General features: G+C 41.3%; 3 protein-coding genes across 4 annotated transcripts in view; 1 reads left to right on the top strand and 2 right to left on the bottom strand.

Moving 5' to 3' along the window:
• LOC109470412 (SH3 domain-binding protein 5-like) overlaps positions 1–3,100 on the bottom strand; it is an 18,930-nt gene extending 15,830 nt beyond the window's left edge. For both annotated transcript variants that reach the window (XM_019769352.1, XM_019769353.1), the window contains exon 1: positions 3,037–3,100. In XM_019769352.1, coding sequence (XP_019624911.1) covers positions 3,037–3,081 — 45 coding nt within the window. In that variant the 5' untranslated portion in view covers positions 3,082–3,100. The remainder of the gene's footprint in view (positions 1–3,036) is intronic.
• A 2,609-nt stretch (positions 3,101–5,709) lies between these two features.
• Positions 5,710–6,900, top strand: LOC109470420 (zinc finger protein 431-like; the record flags this gene model as incomplete). The annotated part of the gene is made up of 3 exons (XM_019769363.1): positions 5,710–6,121; positions 6,206–6,625; positions 6,710–6,900. Coding segments are annotated over 3 exons (1,023 nt in total), but the record flags the coding sequence as incomplete, so codon positions are not given.
• Positions 6,901–14,376: 7,476 nt separating this feature from the next.
• LOC109470417 (ficolin-2-like) lies at positions 14,377–15,714 on the bottom strand. Its single transcript, XM_019769360.1, has 3 exons — positions 15,565–15,714; positions 14,954–15,218; positions 14,377–14,630 (listed from the first exon to the last, which is right to left on the bottom strand). The coding sequence occupies exons 1-3, from the start codon at positions 15,637–15,639 to the stop codon at positions 14,377–14,379; spliced, it is 594 nt and encodes a 197-aa protein (XP_019624919.1). The 5' UTR covers positions 15,640–15,714.
• Positions 15,715–16,407: the final 693 nt, after the last annotated feature.

The raw sequence follows: 16,407 nt of genomic DNA, 5'->3' as shown, positions 1-16,407 counted from the left end.
AAAATTTTCAAAATTGGGAGTTTTATCCCCGATAAATGTGCTCGTCATTACAATTTTCTTCGGTCGGGCGGCGTGGATCGAGCGCTAATTGCACGGGTCGGGTCGCTATTCATAATTTCCATTGTTGGCACAATCCTGTGAATTGACGATGAATTGTCGATCTCGCCATGACGCCGCAAAGAAAACGTTGTCATTGGTAGAAAATCTGACACCCCGCTGGCGTTTCACAACAAAATTTTCTGTAAACAACTCCGACTGTCTTTGTTTACATCGCGAAAGCTCACCGATACAAAGTAAAACTCCCGCCGGCCGGCCGCGCCCGACCACATGGTTGCGGCATGCCGCTAAGTTTTCGGCAGCTCGACGGAAAAATAATCCATCCCCAGAAGAAATGTTACGCATGAAAATAGCAACTACAACTTGTTTTCCTCGTTATATGAGTTTTTGAGGCCGTAAAATGTTTAAAACGGTTGAAATTTGCTCGAAAAAACGGCTCGAAAATTGACGGCGAGAAAGACAACATGGCCGACCTGTTTTCACAATAACAATGGTCAAAGGTCAAGATAGCATCCAAATGTATAGATACATGTAATAAGTACATATTACAGTGCTAAAACGATACTTTAAACGCATGAAAAATATTTTTTCGGCTACAACTGAAATAAAAATTCACTTATATTTTAGTAAGGTTAATTTTCAAACATTACTGAGAAATTTTCCGAATTTATTGGTTTATTGTGTAATATTTTTGTTTCTATGTATGTGCGGTTGGATGCTGTCATTGTAAAGACCCTTTACATATTGGGAGAATCAGATGAGATATTAGAGATTATCACGCTTAGTACTGTGACCCGAGTGTCTCTCAAAAATTGTTTTTGAGTGGAGTTTATAAACATGATCACAGTTTTATTTGTTCAGCTGTGTCAATATGTGATTTGTTTGAGAAATAGGATTTGGTTTAGTTTTTAATATATTAATGTCAGTTAACATCTTTGGAATAAATTGCTCCAAGTTCCAGGTAGTAAATACATGTACATTTTGTATCATGTATTTTTCACTTGTTGAACTTGTGGAAGCACCGTTGGCCCCCGGTTAGGGGTCATCCGGGGAACCTATGCCCAATTTTTTTTTTAAATCAACTGGGAGCTAATACCATTTTTCATTAGATTTTGAAGATTTGTCCGGGGGGTATGTTTATTCCGGGGGGTATGTTTATTTGGTAGATGAGAGTAACATTATCCTTGCGCAAACGAAGAACATGGCGCACGTAACACCACCCGCATAAGTGTGCCACCATGTAGAGGCGTGGCATTCCCACGGCGACAGCCCTGTGATGAAGACATGTAAAGGTGGCATTCTTTATTAAAACTGTTTCTTTATTAAAATTGTTTGAGAGCTTTTGTGTTCTTTACATTACTTTATTTTATAACATAAAACTTAAGTAGTTAACTAGAAGAAAACGCGTAATAGATATAACTATAAGTGGCAGATTTGAAGAAAATGATAACTTGGAAGTGTTGCCACTTGAATACTGATGGCGCCACCTGGCTTTTGACTCAGGTGGCAACATGCGCCACCTGGCTGAAAAAAGTATTTCGAGCCCTGCTGTGTATTGTTTATGGGGTAAAGGCAGCAGGTAGTCTGTGTAATGCAAACTCTGCCGTCTGCAGCTTTAGTGGCCCCTTTAATTCGGGGGCCGTCTGGATGTTGGACGGCCGGCAACCGTAAAGCGATTTAATCAGGTGTAAGAAACAAGCCGTAAAAACCCACTGGTCCTGGGCCGGGGTTCGAACCCACAACCTCCCGGGCCCCAGTCTAGACCCATTTGCCGGATCAGTTGGTAGCACCTATAAACCCCCCCACTGTTACACTACTCCCCCTTTTCTTTTCAAGATTTGTCCTCGAATCTTCCGAATTCGACATCCCTGGAGTGGCACTCTTTGCCAGAACTCCCAGGGCCGGTGTGGGAACCACCACTGTCCACTGTAATAAAAAGGAGGAGACAGTAAAAACCCCACTGGTCCCGGGCCGGGGTTCGAAACCACAACCTCCCGGGCCCCAGTCAGACACTCTAACCTCTCCGCTAAAAGGTCTAGACCTGTTTGCCGAATCAGATGGTAGCGCCTATAAACCCCCCACTGTTACACAGGCTAGGCAGCAGGGAGAAGGTTAAGGGATTCACTCCCTGTGTTTGAACTGACAACAGACAAGCAGGCCTGCCTAAAAAAATATTTGTTTCAGTTGAAAGGTAAACAGAAAGGTTGGCTGTTCCCTTGTGCATAGACAAAGACTACATATGTACCAGTATTCTACTTGTGATTTTTCAACAGCATTCTGTCACTGTACAGAGAACTGAACTGGTAATTAAATAAAGAAATTTCAAAAAATTAATAAAATTATATTATGGCAACTAGTATTTACAACTAGAAGGAAAACATGTAAATTATACATGTAACTTACCATCATACATTCCAAAGAAATAATTCATGTGGCCTGCAACGATGTAAGCTAAATATTTCCTTTTATGATCTTTTGTTGTTGTTATTTCTTTGCATTTTCTTCAGTGGATATGACCTAGGCCATAAAGAGTTGGCCATATTTTTGGCTAGCGGTCATAAACATAACGGTATATCTGTAGACTAGTACTGGTTGTTTTACTGTAAGTAACGTTACGCATTTTATTTATATACTCAGCTACGAAATCGTCTGACTCTGCTTTCAGCGTCATATCACATCTAGCGATTTAAATTCAAGTGGCGTGGATAATCTGCCATCCGTATGACGAGCCGTAACAAACAAGATTATGTCAGATCACAAATTAGTTTCCGCTAAATTACGTCTTGTCTTGTCAGCAGCTTTCCTACCCTCCGAAAATCCCGGTATGTTTTCACTTCAAGCACAGCGTTTTGGTCACTAAAATACGACGTTTCTCGCGTAGTATGGAAAACTACATTCACAGGTGAGATGCAGCACATCATACTAGAAAGGAAATACGTAAAACTGTCTCATTTAGGTGTAAAAGAAGAGAGAAAGTACCTGAATTCTCGGATCGAGCTCTTCCTCCCGCTGAGGTGACGCCATTTTGGAAAAATTCCGTGGGTCTCGCGAGATTTTGAAGGCAGACACCCTTAGCTGCAGTTTACTTCATAACCGCTATAACTTCATGTCGCTATCTCCAAGCAGATCAAAAGCATATTAACAGGTGACTGCAAATGCAGTGCAATCAAGCAGGTTATGGTGGACTATGCAATACAGCATTACTAGTACATCAAAATTTGCCAAGCAATATTATACCGTAGTTTCCACCAGAACCCTTTGCAAACTGAAATGGTCGACATTGGCCTAGTAAACGGGTATATAGTCGCAGGCCATGACAAAAACTTGCCCTACTCCAGAGATCCTGTTTGGTATAACCCAAAGGCTTGGAAGCGAATCATAGTTAACGGTGAATACACCAATCACCAATTCTTCCCGCGACAGAGGTAGCCTGGGTACCATCCGGATTTTCGCTCCGCAACGCTCGAATTTTTTTTTACCGGAAGTTTGCGGAGAGTTACTTCTGAGAATTTTTTTAACGAATCCGTCAACCTTGACAGTCAAAATTAACAAAAATCTTGAGTAACAATATGAAAACATCAGAAGGACCGACAAACACTCTCAACACCATGATTTGCCTCTCAAAATGCGGGAAATTGCGCTTTTGAAGGCTTAAAACCTAAATTAACCGGGGGAGCATCCCCCCGGACCCCCTTAGATTGCGAGCTAAAATCCATCGGTAAAATTGGGCGGACGAAAAAAGCCAAGCTAGCTGGGTAGAGCCCTGGCCGACGTCGACTCGGAGGACTCCTTTTTATTTGTCATTTTGTGGACGCACTCGGGGACCAGGGCAGGTGGGAAACACAGGGAACACATACCTTTAATGCGTTCTTCATTACATGTAAGTTAATACGTAATTTTGTCAGTGATCACCTTTTCTCACCAAGCGAGATACCAAATCCAGTGCAGCTCGGAAAAAAGCCTAGCTGTCAATTTACCGTTAAGCGTTGCCGACCGTCCTGAATTTACCATTAAGTGTTATCGGCCCTGCTGAATTTACCGTTAACCGTTGCCAGGACCCCCATGCAGACCCTCCCACATAGGTAATCAGGCAGATAACTTCACCTTTGACCATAATACAGTTCACCTCTAGCTCTGACCTCACGAGACGACAGAAAGACAAAGCAGCACCAGTTCCGGGAATTAGAAAAACCGTCATAGGAAGCAGGTAAGGCTTAGAAACGAACAGAAAATTATTCCGATGTTGAGAAGATTAGCTTTAGGTCATTTCTGTGGAAGAAGGATCGCAGTAGGACGAAAATATATAGAGGTTTTCGAGATGGTATTTTGTGGAATTGAAGGGGGAGGGGGCGCTTGTCACTGAATGCCATTCTAGCGGCGACCGATTTATGAATAATTTATCAATCAAGGCCCATGGATCCGGTTCTTTCACTTGCAGGGAAGCCAATTTACACTGATCCGCCGGTGGCACGCGACGGGCGAAAACAAATATTTCAAACCCATTGTTCGTCGATATAAAGCGGTTATACCGTATACATTACAAAGAGAATTTTCGGAGGACTTCCATTATTTTAGTTTGCAGCATGTGTATCTTCATAATTCTGCGCTGTTTGTAGAAGCTGTTTGTAGAAGCTGTTTGTAAGTGGTCTTAACATTTTATTTGATAACGCAATGAAGCAAACTAGCAGGGGCGAAACCAAACATGCATTTGAGAAAGGAATTGGTTGGACCCTCGCCACGTACATGTACGTCATGCTCCATCAGGCAAAGTGGCGTTTTTTGGAGGACGTGGAATAATATAGAAATATGGGAATGTTAACTGGATTCGCAAGAAACGTTAAGTACAAATTTGGAAACATGTAAAATTGATATGTGAAAACGGATAGTATGGTTACCAAATATGTAATGCGAGAGAAAAACCATCATAGGAAGCAGGTAAGACATAGACACGAACAGAAAAATATCCAGATGTTAACAGTTAAGGTCAATATATTAAGGCTATTTCTGTGGAAGAAGACTTAGGACCGCAGTAGGACGATGTAATTTATAGAAATTTCCGGGATAAAAATGTAGTGGAAATGAGGGAGGGGGGCGAAACCAAACATATTTGGACCCCTGACCACATTAATGTACGACATACATTAGGAAAACAGCTGTTTAGAATATTGTGATGGTTTTAAAACAAATACAATGATATAAATATAAATGCAAATAAGTAAATACAAGATCTGCAAGTACGCATAAGGCGTTCAACTGAAAAACACCTTGTTTTTTCACTATTTGCTGAGTTGTAAATAATTAGGTCAAAGCCTGATCACGTTAGAATTAGAAATATATGTATATTTTGCTAATCGTAAGTCTGGTATATAAAGCTTTACCCTTATAAGTTCTTTATTTTCTCATCAGGCTCAACAAAAACATGGCAAAAGCAGAACAAAGGTCTCCAACCGGAGTTTGTCAGAACTCATGTGATGGGTCTCCCATTGGGGTTTCTCAGGTTAGCAAAACAAAAATGCTAAAAACAAGGCGGCAGCACAACAAGTCAACTTGCATAACGCCGGTGAGAAACCCTACATGTGTGGGGAGTGTGGGTACAGGACAGCTCGAAAGTATCACTTATCCCAACATATGAGAACACATACAGGAGAAAAAACCTACAAGTGTGACCAGTGCGATTATTCTGCAGCACGAAAAGGTACCTTGGACAATCATCTCACAAAACACACCGGTGAGAAACCCTACATGTGTGAAAAGTGTGGGTACAGGGCAGCTAGAAAGGACTATTTGTCCCAACATATGAGAACCCATACTGGAGAAAAACCCTACAGGTGTGATCAGTGTGACTATTCTACAGCACGGAAACACAGTTTGGACGTTCATCTAGCAAAACACACTGGAGAGAAACCCTACATGTGTGAGGAGTGTGGGCACAGGACAGCTAGAAAGGACTATCTATCCCAACATATGAGAACCCATACCGGAGAAAAACCCTACAAATGTGACCAGTGTGATTTTTCTACTGCACAGAAATTTAACTTGGACAAACATTTAGCAACACACATCGGTAAGAAACCCTACATTTGTGGGGAGTGTGGCTTCAGGACAGCTTTCAAGTCTGACCTATACCGACATATGAGAAACCATACAGGTGAAAAAGCCTACAAGTGTGAGCAGTGTGACTATTCTACAGCACACAAATCTTCTTTGGACAAACATCTAGCAAAACACACTGGTAAGAAACCCTACATTTGTGGGGAGTGTGGCTTCAGGACAGCTTTCAAGTCTGACCTATACCGACATATGAGAAACCATACAGGAGAAAAACCCTACAAGTGTGAGCAGTGTGACTATTCTACAGCACACAAATCTTCTTTGGACAAACATCTAGCAAAACACACCGGTGAGAAACCCTACATGTGTGGGAAGTGTGGATACAGGACAGCTCACAAGTCTACTTTATTCCGACATATGAGGACCCATACAGGAGAAAAACCCTACAAGTGTGACCAGTGCGACTATTCTGCAGCATGGAAATCTGCTTTGGACCAACATGTAGCAAAACACACTGGTGAGAAACCCTACATGTGTGGGGAGTGTGAATTCGGGACAACATACAAACATGTCTTATCCCGACATATGAGAACCCATACAGGAGAAAAACCTTACAGATGTGACCAGTGTGACTATTCTGCGACACAGAAATCTCATTTAGACGAGCATCTCACAAAACACACTGGTGAGAAACCCTACATATGTTTGGAGTGCGGGTACAGGACAGCCCTAAGGTCCAGCTTATCCGTGCATATGAGGACCCATACAGGAGAAAAACCCTACAAATGTGACCAGTGTGACTATTCTGCAGCACGCAAATCCAGTTTGGACAAACATCTCACAAAACACACGTGATTAACCCTACATGTGTGGGGAGTGCGGGTACAGAGCAGCTCACAAATCTGACTTATGTAAACATATGAGAATCCATACAGGGGAAAAACCCTACAATTGTGTCCAGTGTGAATATTCTGCACGCAAATCTGCTTTGGACAAACATCAAGCAACACACACAAATGAGAAACGCTACATCTGTGGGGAGCGTGGGTTCAGGACAGACCTAAAGTATTTATTATCCTAACACATAAAAACCCACGTAAGAGAACACCCGTAGTTACTATGCAGTTTGGAAATGCCACTTGTCTTTCATATTTGACAAGTCATGAGGAAAAAGCTGAATCTACAAGTGTGACAAATGAACAAACAACAACTTTGAAGAACCTCTCCAGGAGTGACCATTTTAAAGGAGTACTAAAGGCCAGAAGGGAGTGCTATTTTCCGATGGATTATGCTCCAATGAATACACAACTAGTCGATTTTTCATAGAACTTTTATTGTGCGACTTGTGCTACGCATGTTTGTAAAGCGATATCAATAGCATTTTTCCCCCATGCTGAACCACAATTGATTCATTGGAGAACTTTGGATTGCGCAATGCTCAAACACTCCAGTCACCATAAACATTCTTTGCGTAAACTATGACAGACTAGCACACCAATTAGCTAATTATTGAAAGTTACTTACTTTACTTTGCTCGACCTCTAGCTTGGATGCTATAAGATTAGGATGACTAATGTAGAGAGCTACTGTCAGCTTCATTCTTCGTGTTTTGATGTAAATATTTGTTGAACAAATAATTAGATTACACCGCTAATTAAAAATATAATTAGTACAATGACTCAAATTTTTAATTTTTAAGGTTGTATCAGTTTGTAATAGTTGGCAGTAAACGTATCACAATAAAGGTACCGTTTCTTGTTAAACAAGTTTACGATGTCAAAAGTTGAAAATGTAGGAATCTTGTTTGTTTTTGGCCCACCTTGTTTTTTTCCCGCCCTATCGCATTAGATTCGGAGTCTGCGGAGGACGTCATCCAGAAAATTTACTTTCTGTGGCCTAACTATTGAGGGCGGAACCCAGGTTGCCATAGATCAGTACAGTGCCGATTCATAACTGCCGCACAAGGCCTGCATGTTCCGGCTTGTGGTAAAAGCCAGCCACTATTTACTACTACATAGAAATTCACAATACCAGATTAAATTGTTATTCCTGTGGTTTAGCAGCATTTCTTAATCGCCCGCGCGCACTAGTTTTGGGATCTTCAGAGGATGTCATCCATATAGTAGTAGTAGCAGTAGACTGGTTTATTAGAACTTTAGTTGTTAGGCCACACCAAGTAAATTTTATGGATGACGTCCTTTGGAGACCCTAAATCTAATGCGAGAGGGCGAAAAAAAAACCAAGAAGGGCCCTAAAAAACAAGATGCCTAGATTAGAAATATACTAAAAGAAGACAAATGTTAGGACACAAATTGAATGAGGTGACACATGTGTAACAAGCAAGAAGTCTCTTTTATCCATCATAATAATAATAATAATACTGGTTTATTTGTTTCATGTAAAACACATAACAATGGTTCCCACATGGCAGTCACAGACTGAATTGCGTGGGGGTTCCATTAACAACAGATGATAAAAACATTAACTATATAGGGTACAATATTAAAAGCGTAGTTATACTGTAGCTAAATTACACAATAACAAATTTAAAATATTTAAAAGATCTCATGAAGACACATTATACAATATAATTTAGAATAGGGCAGTTTTTTTTCTTACAAGTTCAACAGTCGCACCATGTGAGGTATTGCACTAGAGTTATATCTTTCTGATTTGCAGTGGATACTATCGAGTTTGTGAGATGACCTAGTTTTTCTTCCACTCACTTCCCCCCGTAACGGTGGTAGTAAAAGTCTGTACATCAAAACAGCAATAAATCAGGTGGAATAGCAGTTGTCGTCCTGTCCTGTTTTCGCGTTACGGGTTTCACGTCAATCTGACGATTTGCGGCACTGTCGTGACTCTTTGGTCCACGGCGGTCTGTCACTATGATATTCTTTCCCATTGCTAAGGGGGTTCGAAAACGTATCAGGTTACAAGACGCAAGTTTGGCCTGTTTTGAACTACCCGTAAACCACTTGAAAATAAACAAATAGTATTGAAGGGTAATTTCCGTCAAAATAAAATGAAATTATCGTGTTTACATAGGCTTAATGTTAGTTGTTTAAGTTAAATTACAAATATGGAAAGCCTGAGGCTATTGACAGGATCGTCCTGTCAACAGCAGGAAATACTGCACTGCTGACAGGATCGTCCTGTCAATAGCAGAAAATACTGCACTGCTGACAGGACGATCCTGTCAATAGCAGAAAATATTGCACTGCTGACAGGACGATCCTGTCAATAACAGGAAATACTGCATTGCTGACAGGATCGTCCTGTCAGCAGTGCCATTTTTGACACTGTTGACAGGATCGTCCTGTCAGCAGTGCCACTTTTGGCACTATTGACAGGATTTTTTAAATCTTCCATTTTGGGCTCTTTTGACATGATTTCTTCTTTGTTTTCATTTGTTTAACCAGTCAGAAGGCATATGCTACTGTACTGCAGATTAGGCGTTTCACGATGGCGGCTATCATCACGTTTTTTTTTAACTTAACAGTTATCAATACAGAGTACTCCAGCAGATATATGTCAAAACTAGACATGTTCAAAATATAAATACAAGCGAATTTCATGCATAAGCTGTCTGAAATACGAAGGCGGTTACATAAGATGAAGACAATAAAAAAGACAAAAAGAAGTTGATCTCTATCCATTATTTATTCTTTCAACAACTTCGAAATCAAATGGAACAAATCCAGGAAAGTACCGCTGGTGTGGCCGGTTCAGCTAGCCGGCCCGCTAACAACAACAGCCCCCTGGCGCGCGTATCCAGCTGGCCACCGAATTTTACTGGCCCCACTGGGCCCCACAGTACCGGCAAAGGCACGCTGCAGGGCCTGGCACGCTGGTTAGTGTTACGTGGGGGCGGGTTGTTGTGTTGCTGTTAGCACGCCTGGCGGTTAACCCTGGGTGCCCCAGAGTCCGGCGTTTATTTGGCGATAGATTTCGGGAGAAACCGTATTTGTCCGCTACCATTATCCACCCAAACCCCTTCGTCCACGCGAAGCCCTCTATATTAACGCCTCATGCACGAGGAGATATTTAGAATTTAGACCCAGTGTGCCAAGTAGGTCTGCCGGGAGTATGGCTTCCCGTGACTTTTACTTAGGAGATAGACACTCGCGCGCGGGGTGGCACCCAGGCTAGCCCGACTGGTACCCGCCGGTGGACCGCTGTGTCATTCCCGTGGCGCCGGCTGTAATGGCTAGCGCTTACTGTCGCCCCGACTAGCCTCTACCAGGCACCGTGGATCACTGGAAAAATAATAGAAATTGGCCGAAATAAAGGGAATATATACCAAGGGAGTTAGCCGACCTTATTCCCTTTATTTCGGCCAATTTCTACTATTTTTCCAGCGATCCGCGGTGCCTGGTAGAGGCTAGTCGGGGCGACAGGCACGCACTGCCGCCGCATTGCTTACGGGAGGCCAGGTGCGCGCTACCGAGCGGCGGATCAATGTATGCACGACGATCTGCAGGGGCCACAGCGCAGGATCGTAAAAAATGGCCTAATAGCATACATAATAACATCTACATAAGACCTACACGAACCAGCGCCCACCCCAAAATTTCCAGTACGAAATAAAAATACCAAAATTTTATCGATCCTGTCAGCAGTGCAATATTTTCTGCTATTGACAGGACGATCCTGTCAGCAGTGCAGTATTTTCTGCTATTGACAGGACGATCCTGTCAGCAGTGCAATATTTTCTGCTATTGACAGGACGATCCTGTCAGCAGTGCAATATTTTCTGCTATTGACAGGACGATCCTGTCAATAGCCACAGGCATATGGAAAAATCTCGCTCCAAAAGACGATTTTTTGCGGGATATGTAGCGCCAGTCCGAGACAGTCCGAGTCATGTTTTTAGGCAAACATCGTTTAAGATTGGCTACGTATGTTACCCAAGATCCCCGATTTTTATATTTTTCGACGACTAAGAATAAGATCAAAAATCGTGTCTTAGGAATTTTTTAATTTCTGATTTTAAGTATAGTTTTTGTCGACATAAATGTGAAAAAACGGCATTTTTTGACATTTTTCGCACTCAATTGCTCATAATTCAAAATCAAGGTCCTTTTTCCAAAATCCCTAAGACACGATTCTGGACAAACCCGTTACGGTTATTTTGAGCCGTCAATGAGATATGTTGGACTCTCCATGCTTCCAATCTTAAACGAGTTTTGGACGCATGTCATAGGGCATGAATATGAAGAGTGTTTATTTAGGCTGTTGAGTACACTACAAGCATTGCGATCTTCAAGGTCACCCACAATAACGGCAGTAGCTTCGTTTCATGTTCCAGCCCACTACAAAATGAAGGCAGACATTTAGTTGTCCAGGAAATGGTTTATATTTGTTAAAAGGTGGGTTTTTTTCTGCTAGGAGGTTCCCATGTAAAAAGGGGCCTGAAGACCCAGGTTTACTGTAAATGACCGCGGGTGACCCCATTTCGAACACCGTTCTATTCGAATTACGTCAGATCGAACATGGTTCGGGTTCTACTGCAGGTGGGGAGATCGAGGCCCAATTTTGACCACCGTGGTCATAGTTACAGGAAGCGGAATTTCTTTTTTTTTTCTTGGAACGGGCCAAAATCAATGTGCGCGCGGGCGCCATCCATAAAATTTACTTGGTGTGGCCTTACATGAATGCCTCCTGGCACCCGTGACGGGCTGAATTGTGAGGCGATTTACAAACGTGTCAGTCTGATTTAAGTAGTTAAACATTTAGAGTGAAAATCGTTACGATATAATACAACGTTAAAATTGGCGTGTTCAATCATTACAAATTCTAAGGACAATCACTCAAGTGCTATACAAAGCAATATTCATATGTAGCAATGTCTGGTAGGGTTCAGTTATAAATAGACATACTTATAAAATACGAATGCATAATATTAAGTAATTGTTAAGATTTACACATGAACCAATAAATTTACATCTTATAAATTACTTATGGACATACTTCTAAAATACAATTGCTTTTTAGATTATTGTTAAGATTTACTCTCAAAGAGGTAACAAAATCAATTCGTGGTAGTGGTAATGGTATATATATGTCAGTGTGGCCTAAGTTTCTGAAAGAAATACACATGTGGCTTCTTACATTTTGTAGCAGAAGATGCAAATCTGCGGCGTGTACATTTCACTCACTATTGTGCTGTTCAAAATATACGGTAAGAGTAACTAAACCATTGGACATTTATAAAAGAAAACACAAAAAGAAACGGCCATATAACATATCATTACCATTAAATTCAGAGATATCAATGGTACTTTCAAGGTATCACACAGTAAAAGACATTTTTAACTAGAAAGGCCAATATTTGCTTTGGAGCAAATACAGCGATGGGTTCACCACATTTTACCACATGGCAGGGAAAGAATGAGAAACACAAGGGAAACAATGATTTACATTGATATAACTATAATATGAAGTAACATACAACTAAAACAACAGTTGGATAGCTATTCCCTACTTTATTGGTTAGGATTTTTAATTGCATAATGCAAACTGTTGATTTTCAAAATAAAAAAAAAAAGTTCATGCCCCGCATTCCAATGCTGGAGCAGAAAAGCTTGAAATACCTACCAAAACACTTGAATAAAGACATACTGTCAGTATGGAAATACTCTGTGCAGGTGTTAATCAAGTTAAATCCCAACAGCCAATCAGCAAGAAATGCTCTGTGCAGGTGGAAATGCTCAGTGTGCAGGTGTTAATCAAGTTAAATTTCAACAGCCAATCAGCAAGAAGTATAGAGGAAAGCTGCATGCCTATTGGTTGATGCCCTGCATTCCATTGTGATGACTCATGCCCAGACGTGGTAAACATGGCACACTAACACAGTAATACATTAGCTATAATACAGCCAAAAAACTCAAATAAAACCATTCTAAAAGCCTGTATCACAAACATTTAAAAAACGCCTAGGGGTATTTGCCCACTGTACCTCCATACCAAATTTCAGGACCTTAGGCCCTAAAATGAAGAAGCTGAATCCGTTTAAAGATATGGCAGGAGGAGGAGGAGAAGGAGGAGGAGAAGAAACATCAGAAAAAGCAATATGGTTTCACCACATCACTTCGTGGTGTGGTGAACCCATAAATACGTCAATCACATAACAAACCCCAAGATGTAACTAGATACCATTGGATACCACAATATCATCACGGTAAAGAGACGACCTTTGGAGTGATCAAACATGTCCGACTAGAGTTCCAAGACCACATTCCTTCGCCAAATGTTAACATTTTCTCTATCACAGCAATAAAAGGATGCCTTGTATTTTTCTCTCTTAGAAAGTTTCTCTCTTAGAAATAATCTAAATTTGTGAGATAAATGTTAAGGCTGAGTACAGGCCTGGCTGAGTACATATATAACATAGCTGTTCAAAATGTCCTATGCTTTTAGTCCGTTTTTTAAATAAAAAACTACATTTCAATTTCATTGTAAGGAACGCTCTTTTTAGCCTTTTTTTAGCGTAAGGACTATTATATGTTTAAAAATGACCTCCTTTCTACTGATGACAACCTTTTATGGTGTAATGATTATTATGTGTTTTAAAAAGCTTAACTGTGTTCTTCTATTGATTGTGAGATCATAATGAACACTACTGGTAACATACAGCAATACGATTGATGACCTGCAATGTTAGCCTCAGAGCCATGCTCATGTAAAATGAGAGAAAAATCACATCATTGCAGAAGAAATTGCACATTTTTCTATGTAATCAGTATATTTTTCCATGTAATCGGTATATCTTTGTTCAAACATTTTGTGTAGATGGCTCCGTTAATATAAGTTCCATGGAACTTGAGTGCGGCGTCATCTTGTATGTATTTATGTTTTTTTTTTGTTATTTAGATAAAAAAATAGCACAAACACTGCAAACTGCTTACAATGTTACCGACCAGCTCTATAATGTCACACATTGTGAATTTTTTGTGGGTATCTTTCCAGGACCATACAATGTTTGGTCCTAGGAAGATACCCACAAAAAATGCACAATGTGTGACATTATAGAGCTGGTCGGAGATTCATCTCAGTGCTCTTCAGGGAGTATTCATGACCCTTCCCGTGGCGCCAGGTGATTCCGTCGTTGTTACCCTCATGAGTACCCAGGTGGTATATGTATACATATATATATAAAGGCCGTTCAGGTTGGAGTAGTGGCAATTGTTGTACCACCACGCACCTTTGAACGCCTAGTTCGTAGGAGATACACACACACAAAAAAAAAAAACACAATGTATGACGTTATGGAGCTGGTCGGAGTTTCATCTCAGTGCGCTTCAGGGAGTAGTTATTACCCTTCCAGTGGTACCAATTGACGCCGTCGCTGTTACCCTCATGAGTACCCAGGTGGTACAGGCCGTTCAGGTTGGAGTAGTGGCAACCTGACGTGTACCACCACGCACCTTTGTACCACTGAGCACAGCTGGAGGTGATCTCGTCGTTATCTCTGTCCTTGGTACTGAATGGTTTCCCGTCATGGTACGTCAAGCTGTCTCCTGTGACAAAAACAGACATTTACTCCACATAAAAAGACGAGGTATTCCTTTGTGTTGATGCGTATTGGCATTAGTTATTTCTTTAACGATATTGCAATGAATCCGTTTCATAATTATGTCAAACATTGTATTCAAGTTGTCTTTTTCAGCAACAGTCTTTTAACAAGATTTTTATACTCGAAAATGAATATATATGTGTATACAATGATCGTAGATTTTACAGATTACATTTAGTTTAAAAATAGTATCATTGAGATAAGTTCAAAAACAAAGTCATGTTGCCTACACACTTCTACGATGCCATGATACGAGCACATCCTTACCTGCAGTACCGCTGTAAGTCCCTATGTGGAGCTTGTAGTTCTGTGATTCAGGTGAGATGGCAAACGTGTCGTAAGCGGCGTACGCCGTGTTTCCCTCCGCATCCTCCATATCCACCCTGAGCTGGTAGACTTTCTGCACAGCCAGGCGGTACAAGTTGTCATTCCCCAGCCAGAACTCGCCGTTCAGGTTGGAAGGGAAGCCGGTCTTGTAGTCCGCCCAGCCCCGGTAGAAGTCCTCGCTTCCGTCTCGGCGTCTCTGGAATAACTTTGAGAGCAACAAGAATATCCGAGATTGAGAATAAATTCTCGACTTGCTGAATTCCTCAGGTCAAGTCCTTCAACCTCTGAGACATTTAACATCTTCTAATTCTGTCTGTCAATCCCCCACCAACGTGCTGTCATCCTACACTAGTGGCACAGACACACACACTCACAGCTTATCCTCCCAAAACAATATTTTACACACGAAGGTATAAAAAGATAACCTTTAAACAAAACTTCTCAATAAATTCTCAATGAAATAAAACTTCTCCGTCAAATAAAAGAAAATTATAGCCACAAATGCAGCTGTATTGTGCATTGAGAAATTATAGTTTTCAGACCAGACTTACCGTCCAGCCGCCTCCGTCCGTGTCCATATCACAGAAGACGTTGAAGCCGCCCAGGTTGTCCCGTGGATAAACCATGTACACGCCGCTGGGCGTGGTCTCGTCGTTGTCAAGGATGTCCTGACAGTCTTGGGGCTTGTCGGAGTCTGTGTTGTTGGCAGAGGTAGACGGTGTAGTGTACAGTTATTGTAACATACTGATACGTAACATAATGTACCTATGTAATAAGTGCGAACAGGAGACGTTAGATTAATTTGATAACTAGTTTGACTGCTATAATTGGCTATAATTGAGCACAGATAAACTTGTTTACACGTGTAGCCTCCAGTAGTTATGGCAGAGTTTTTTTTTTAGAAACAATGTGTCCTCTCCTCTCCAAGGCGCATGGGCAAAATATTTGAAGATCCTGGGTTACCCAAGCGAAAAAAATGTAACCTGTAGGAATTATGTTATTTAATTTCTTAACAAAGATAACTTGCCTTCAGAACCACTCGTTCTTGTCTGGGAAAGTTGCTTCAGCTCTGCTCGAAGTGCGTCAACACTTGCGGAAAGTTTGCGCATGTCATCTTGATCGCGTTTTAAGGCGTCTTGATCGCGTTTCAAGGCGTCAACAGTTTTGGCCAGTTGGCGCAGGTCGCGTTTCACAGTTGTCGACAATTGAGAAATTTCCTACAAACGTATTTACGCACGTCAGAATACCGAACGTAAGAAGAAAAAAAAAATAACAGAATGTGAAGCAGAAAAACAGCTGAACAACAAGATTTGTGGTACTAGAATGTTACCTGTTTGTTGCTGAACGTCAGAGGGGCGAGTCCCACGGCGCACAGGCTAAGCAGCACGGCGATG

This window comes from Branchiostoma belcheri, unplaced genomic scaffold (assembly GCF_001625305.1).
Source record: "Branchiostoma belcheri isolate BF01 breed outbred unplaced genomic scaffold, Haploidv18h27 scaffold223, whole genome shotgun sequence".
Lineage (NCBI taxonomy): Eukaryota > Metazoa > Chordata > Leptocardii > Amphioxiformes > Branchiostomatidae > Branchiostoma > Branchiostoma belcheri.
The sequence above is the reverse complement of the archived record's forward strand: the minus strand, read 5'-3'. Positions and strand labels throughout refer to the sequence as shown.

What these genes read in the sequence shown, in the direction of transcription:
- LOC109470417 (XM_019769360.1), bottom strand. Translation starts at nt 15,639, where the DNA reads ATGGTTTATCCACGGGACAACCTGGGCGGCTTCAACGTCTTCTGTGAT. An exon ending in CGGACGGAGGCGGCTGGACG is followed by an intron (nt 15,219 to 15,564) that starts GTAAGTCTGGTC and finishes TTGCTCTCAAAG; the next exon opens with TTATTCCAGAGACGCCGAGA. An exon ending in GACTTACAGCGGTACTGCAG is followed by an intron (nt 14,631 to 14,953) that starts GTAAGGATGTGC and finishes TTTTTGTCACAG; the next exon opens with GAGACAGCTTGACGTACCAT.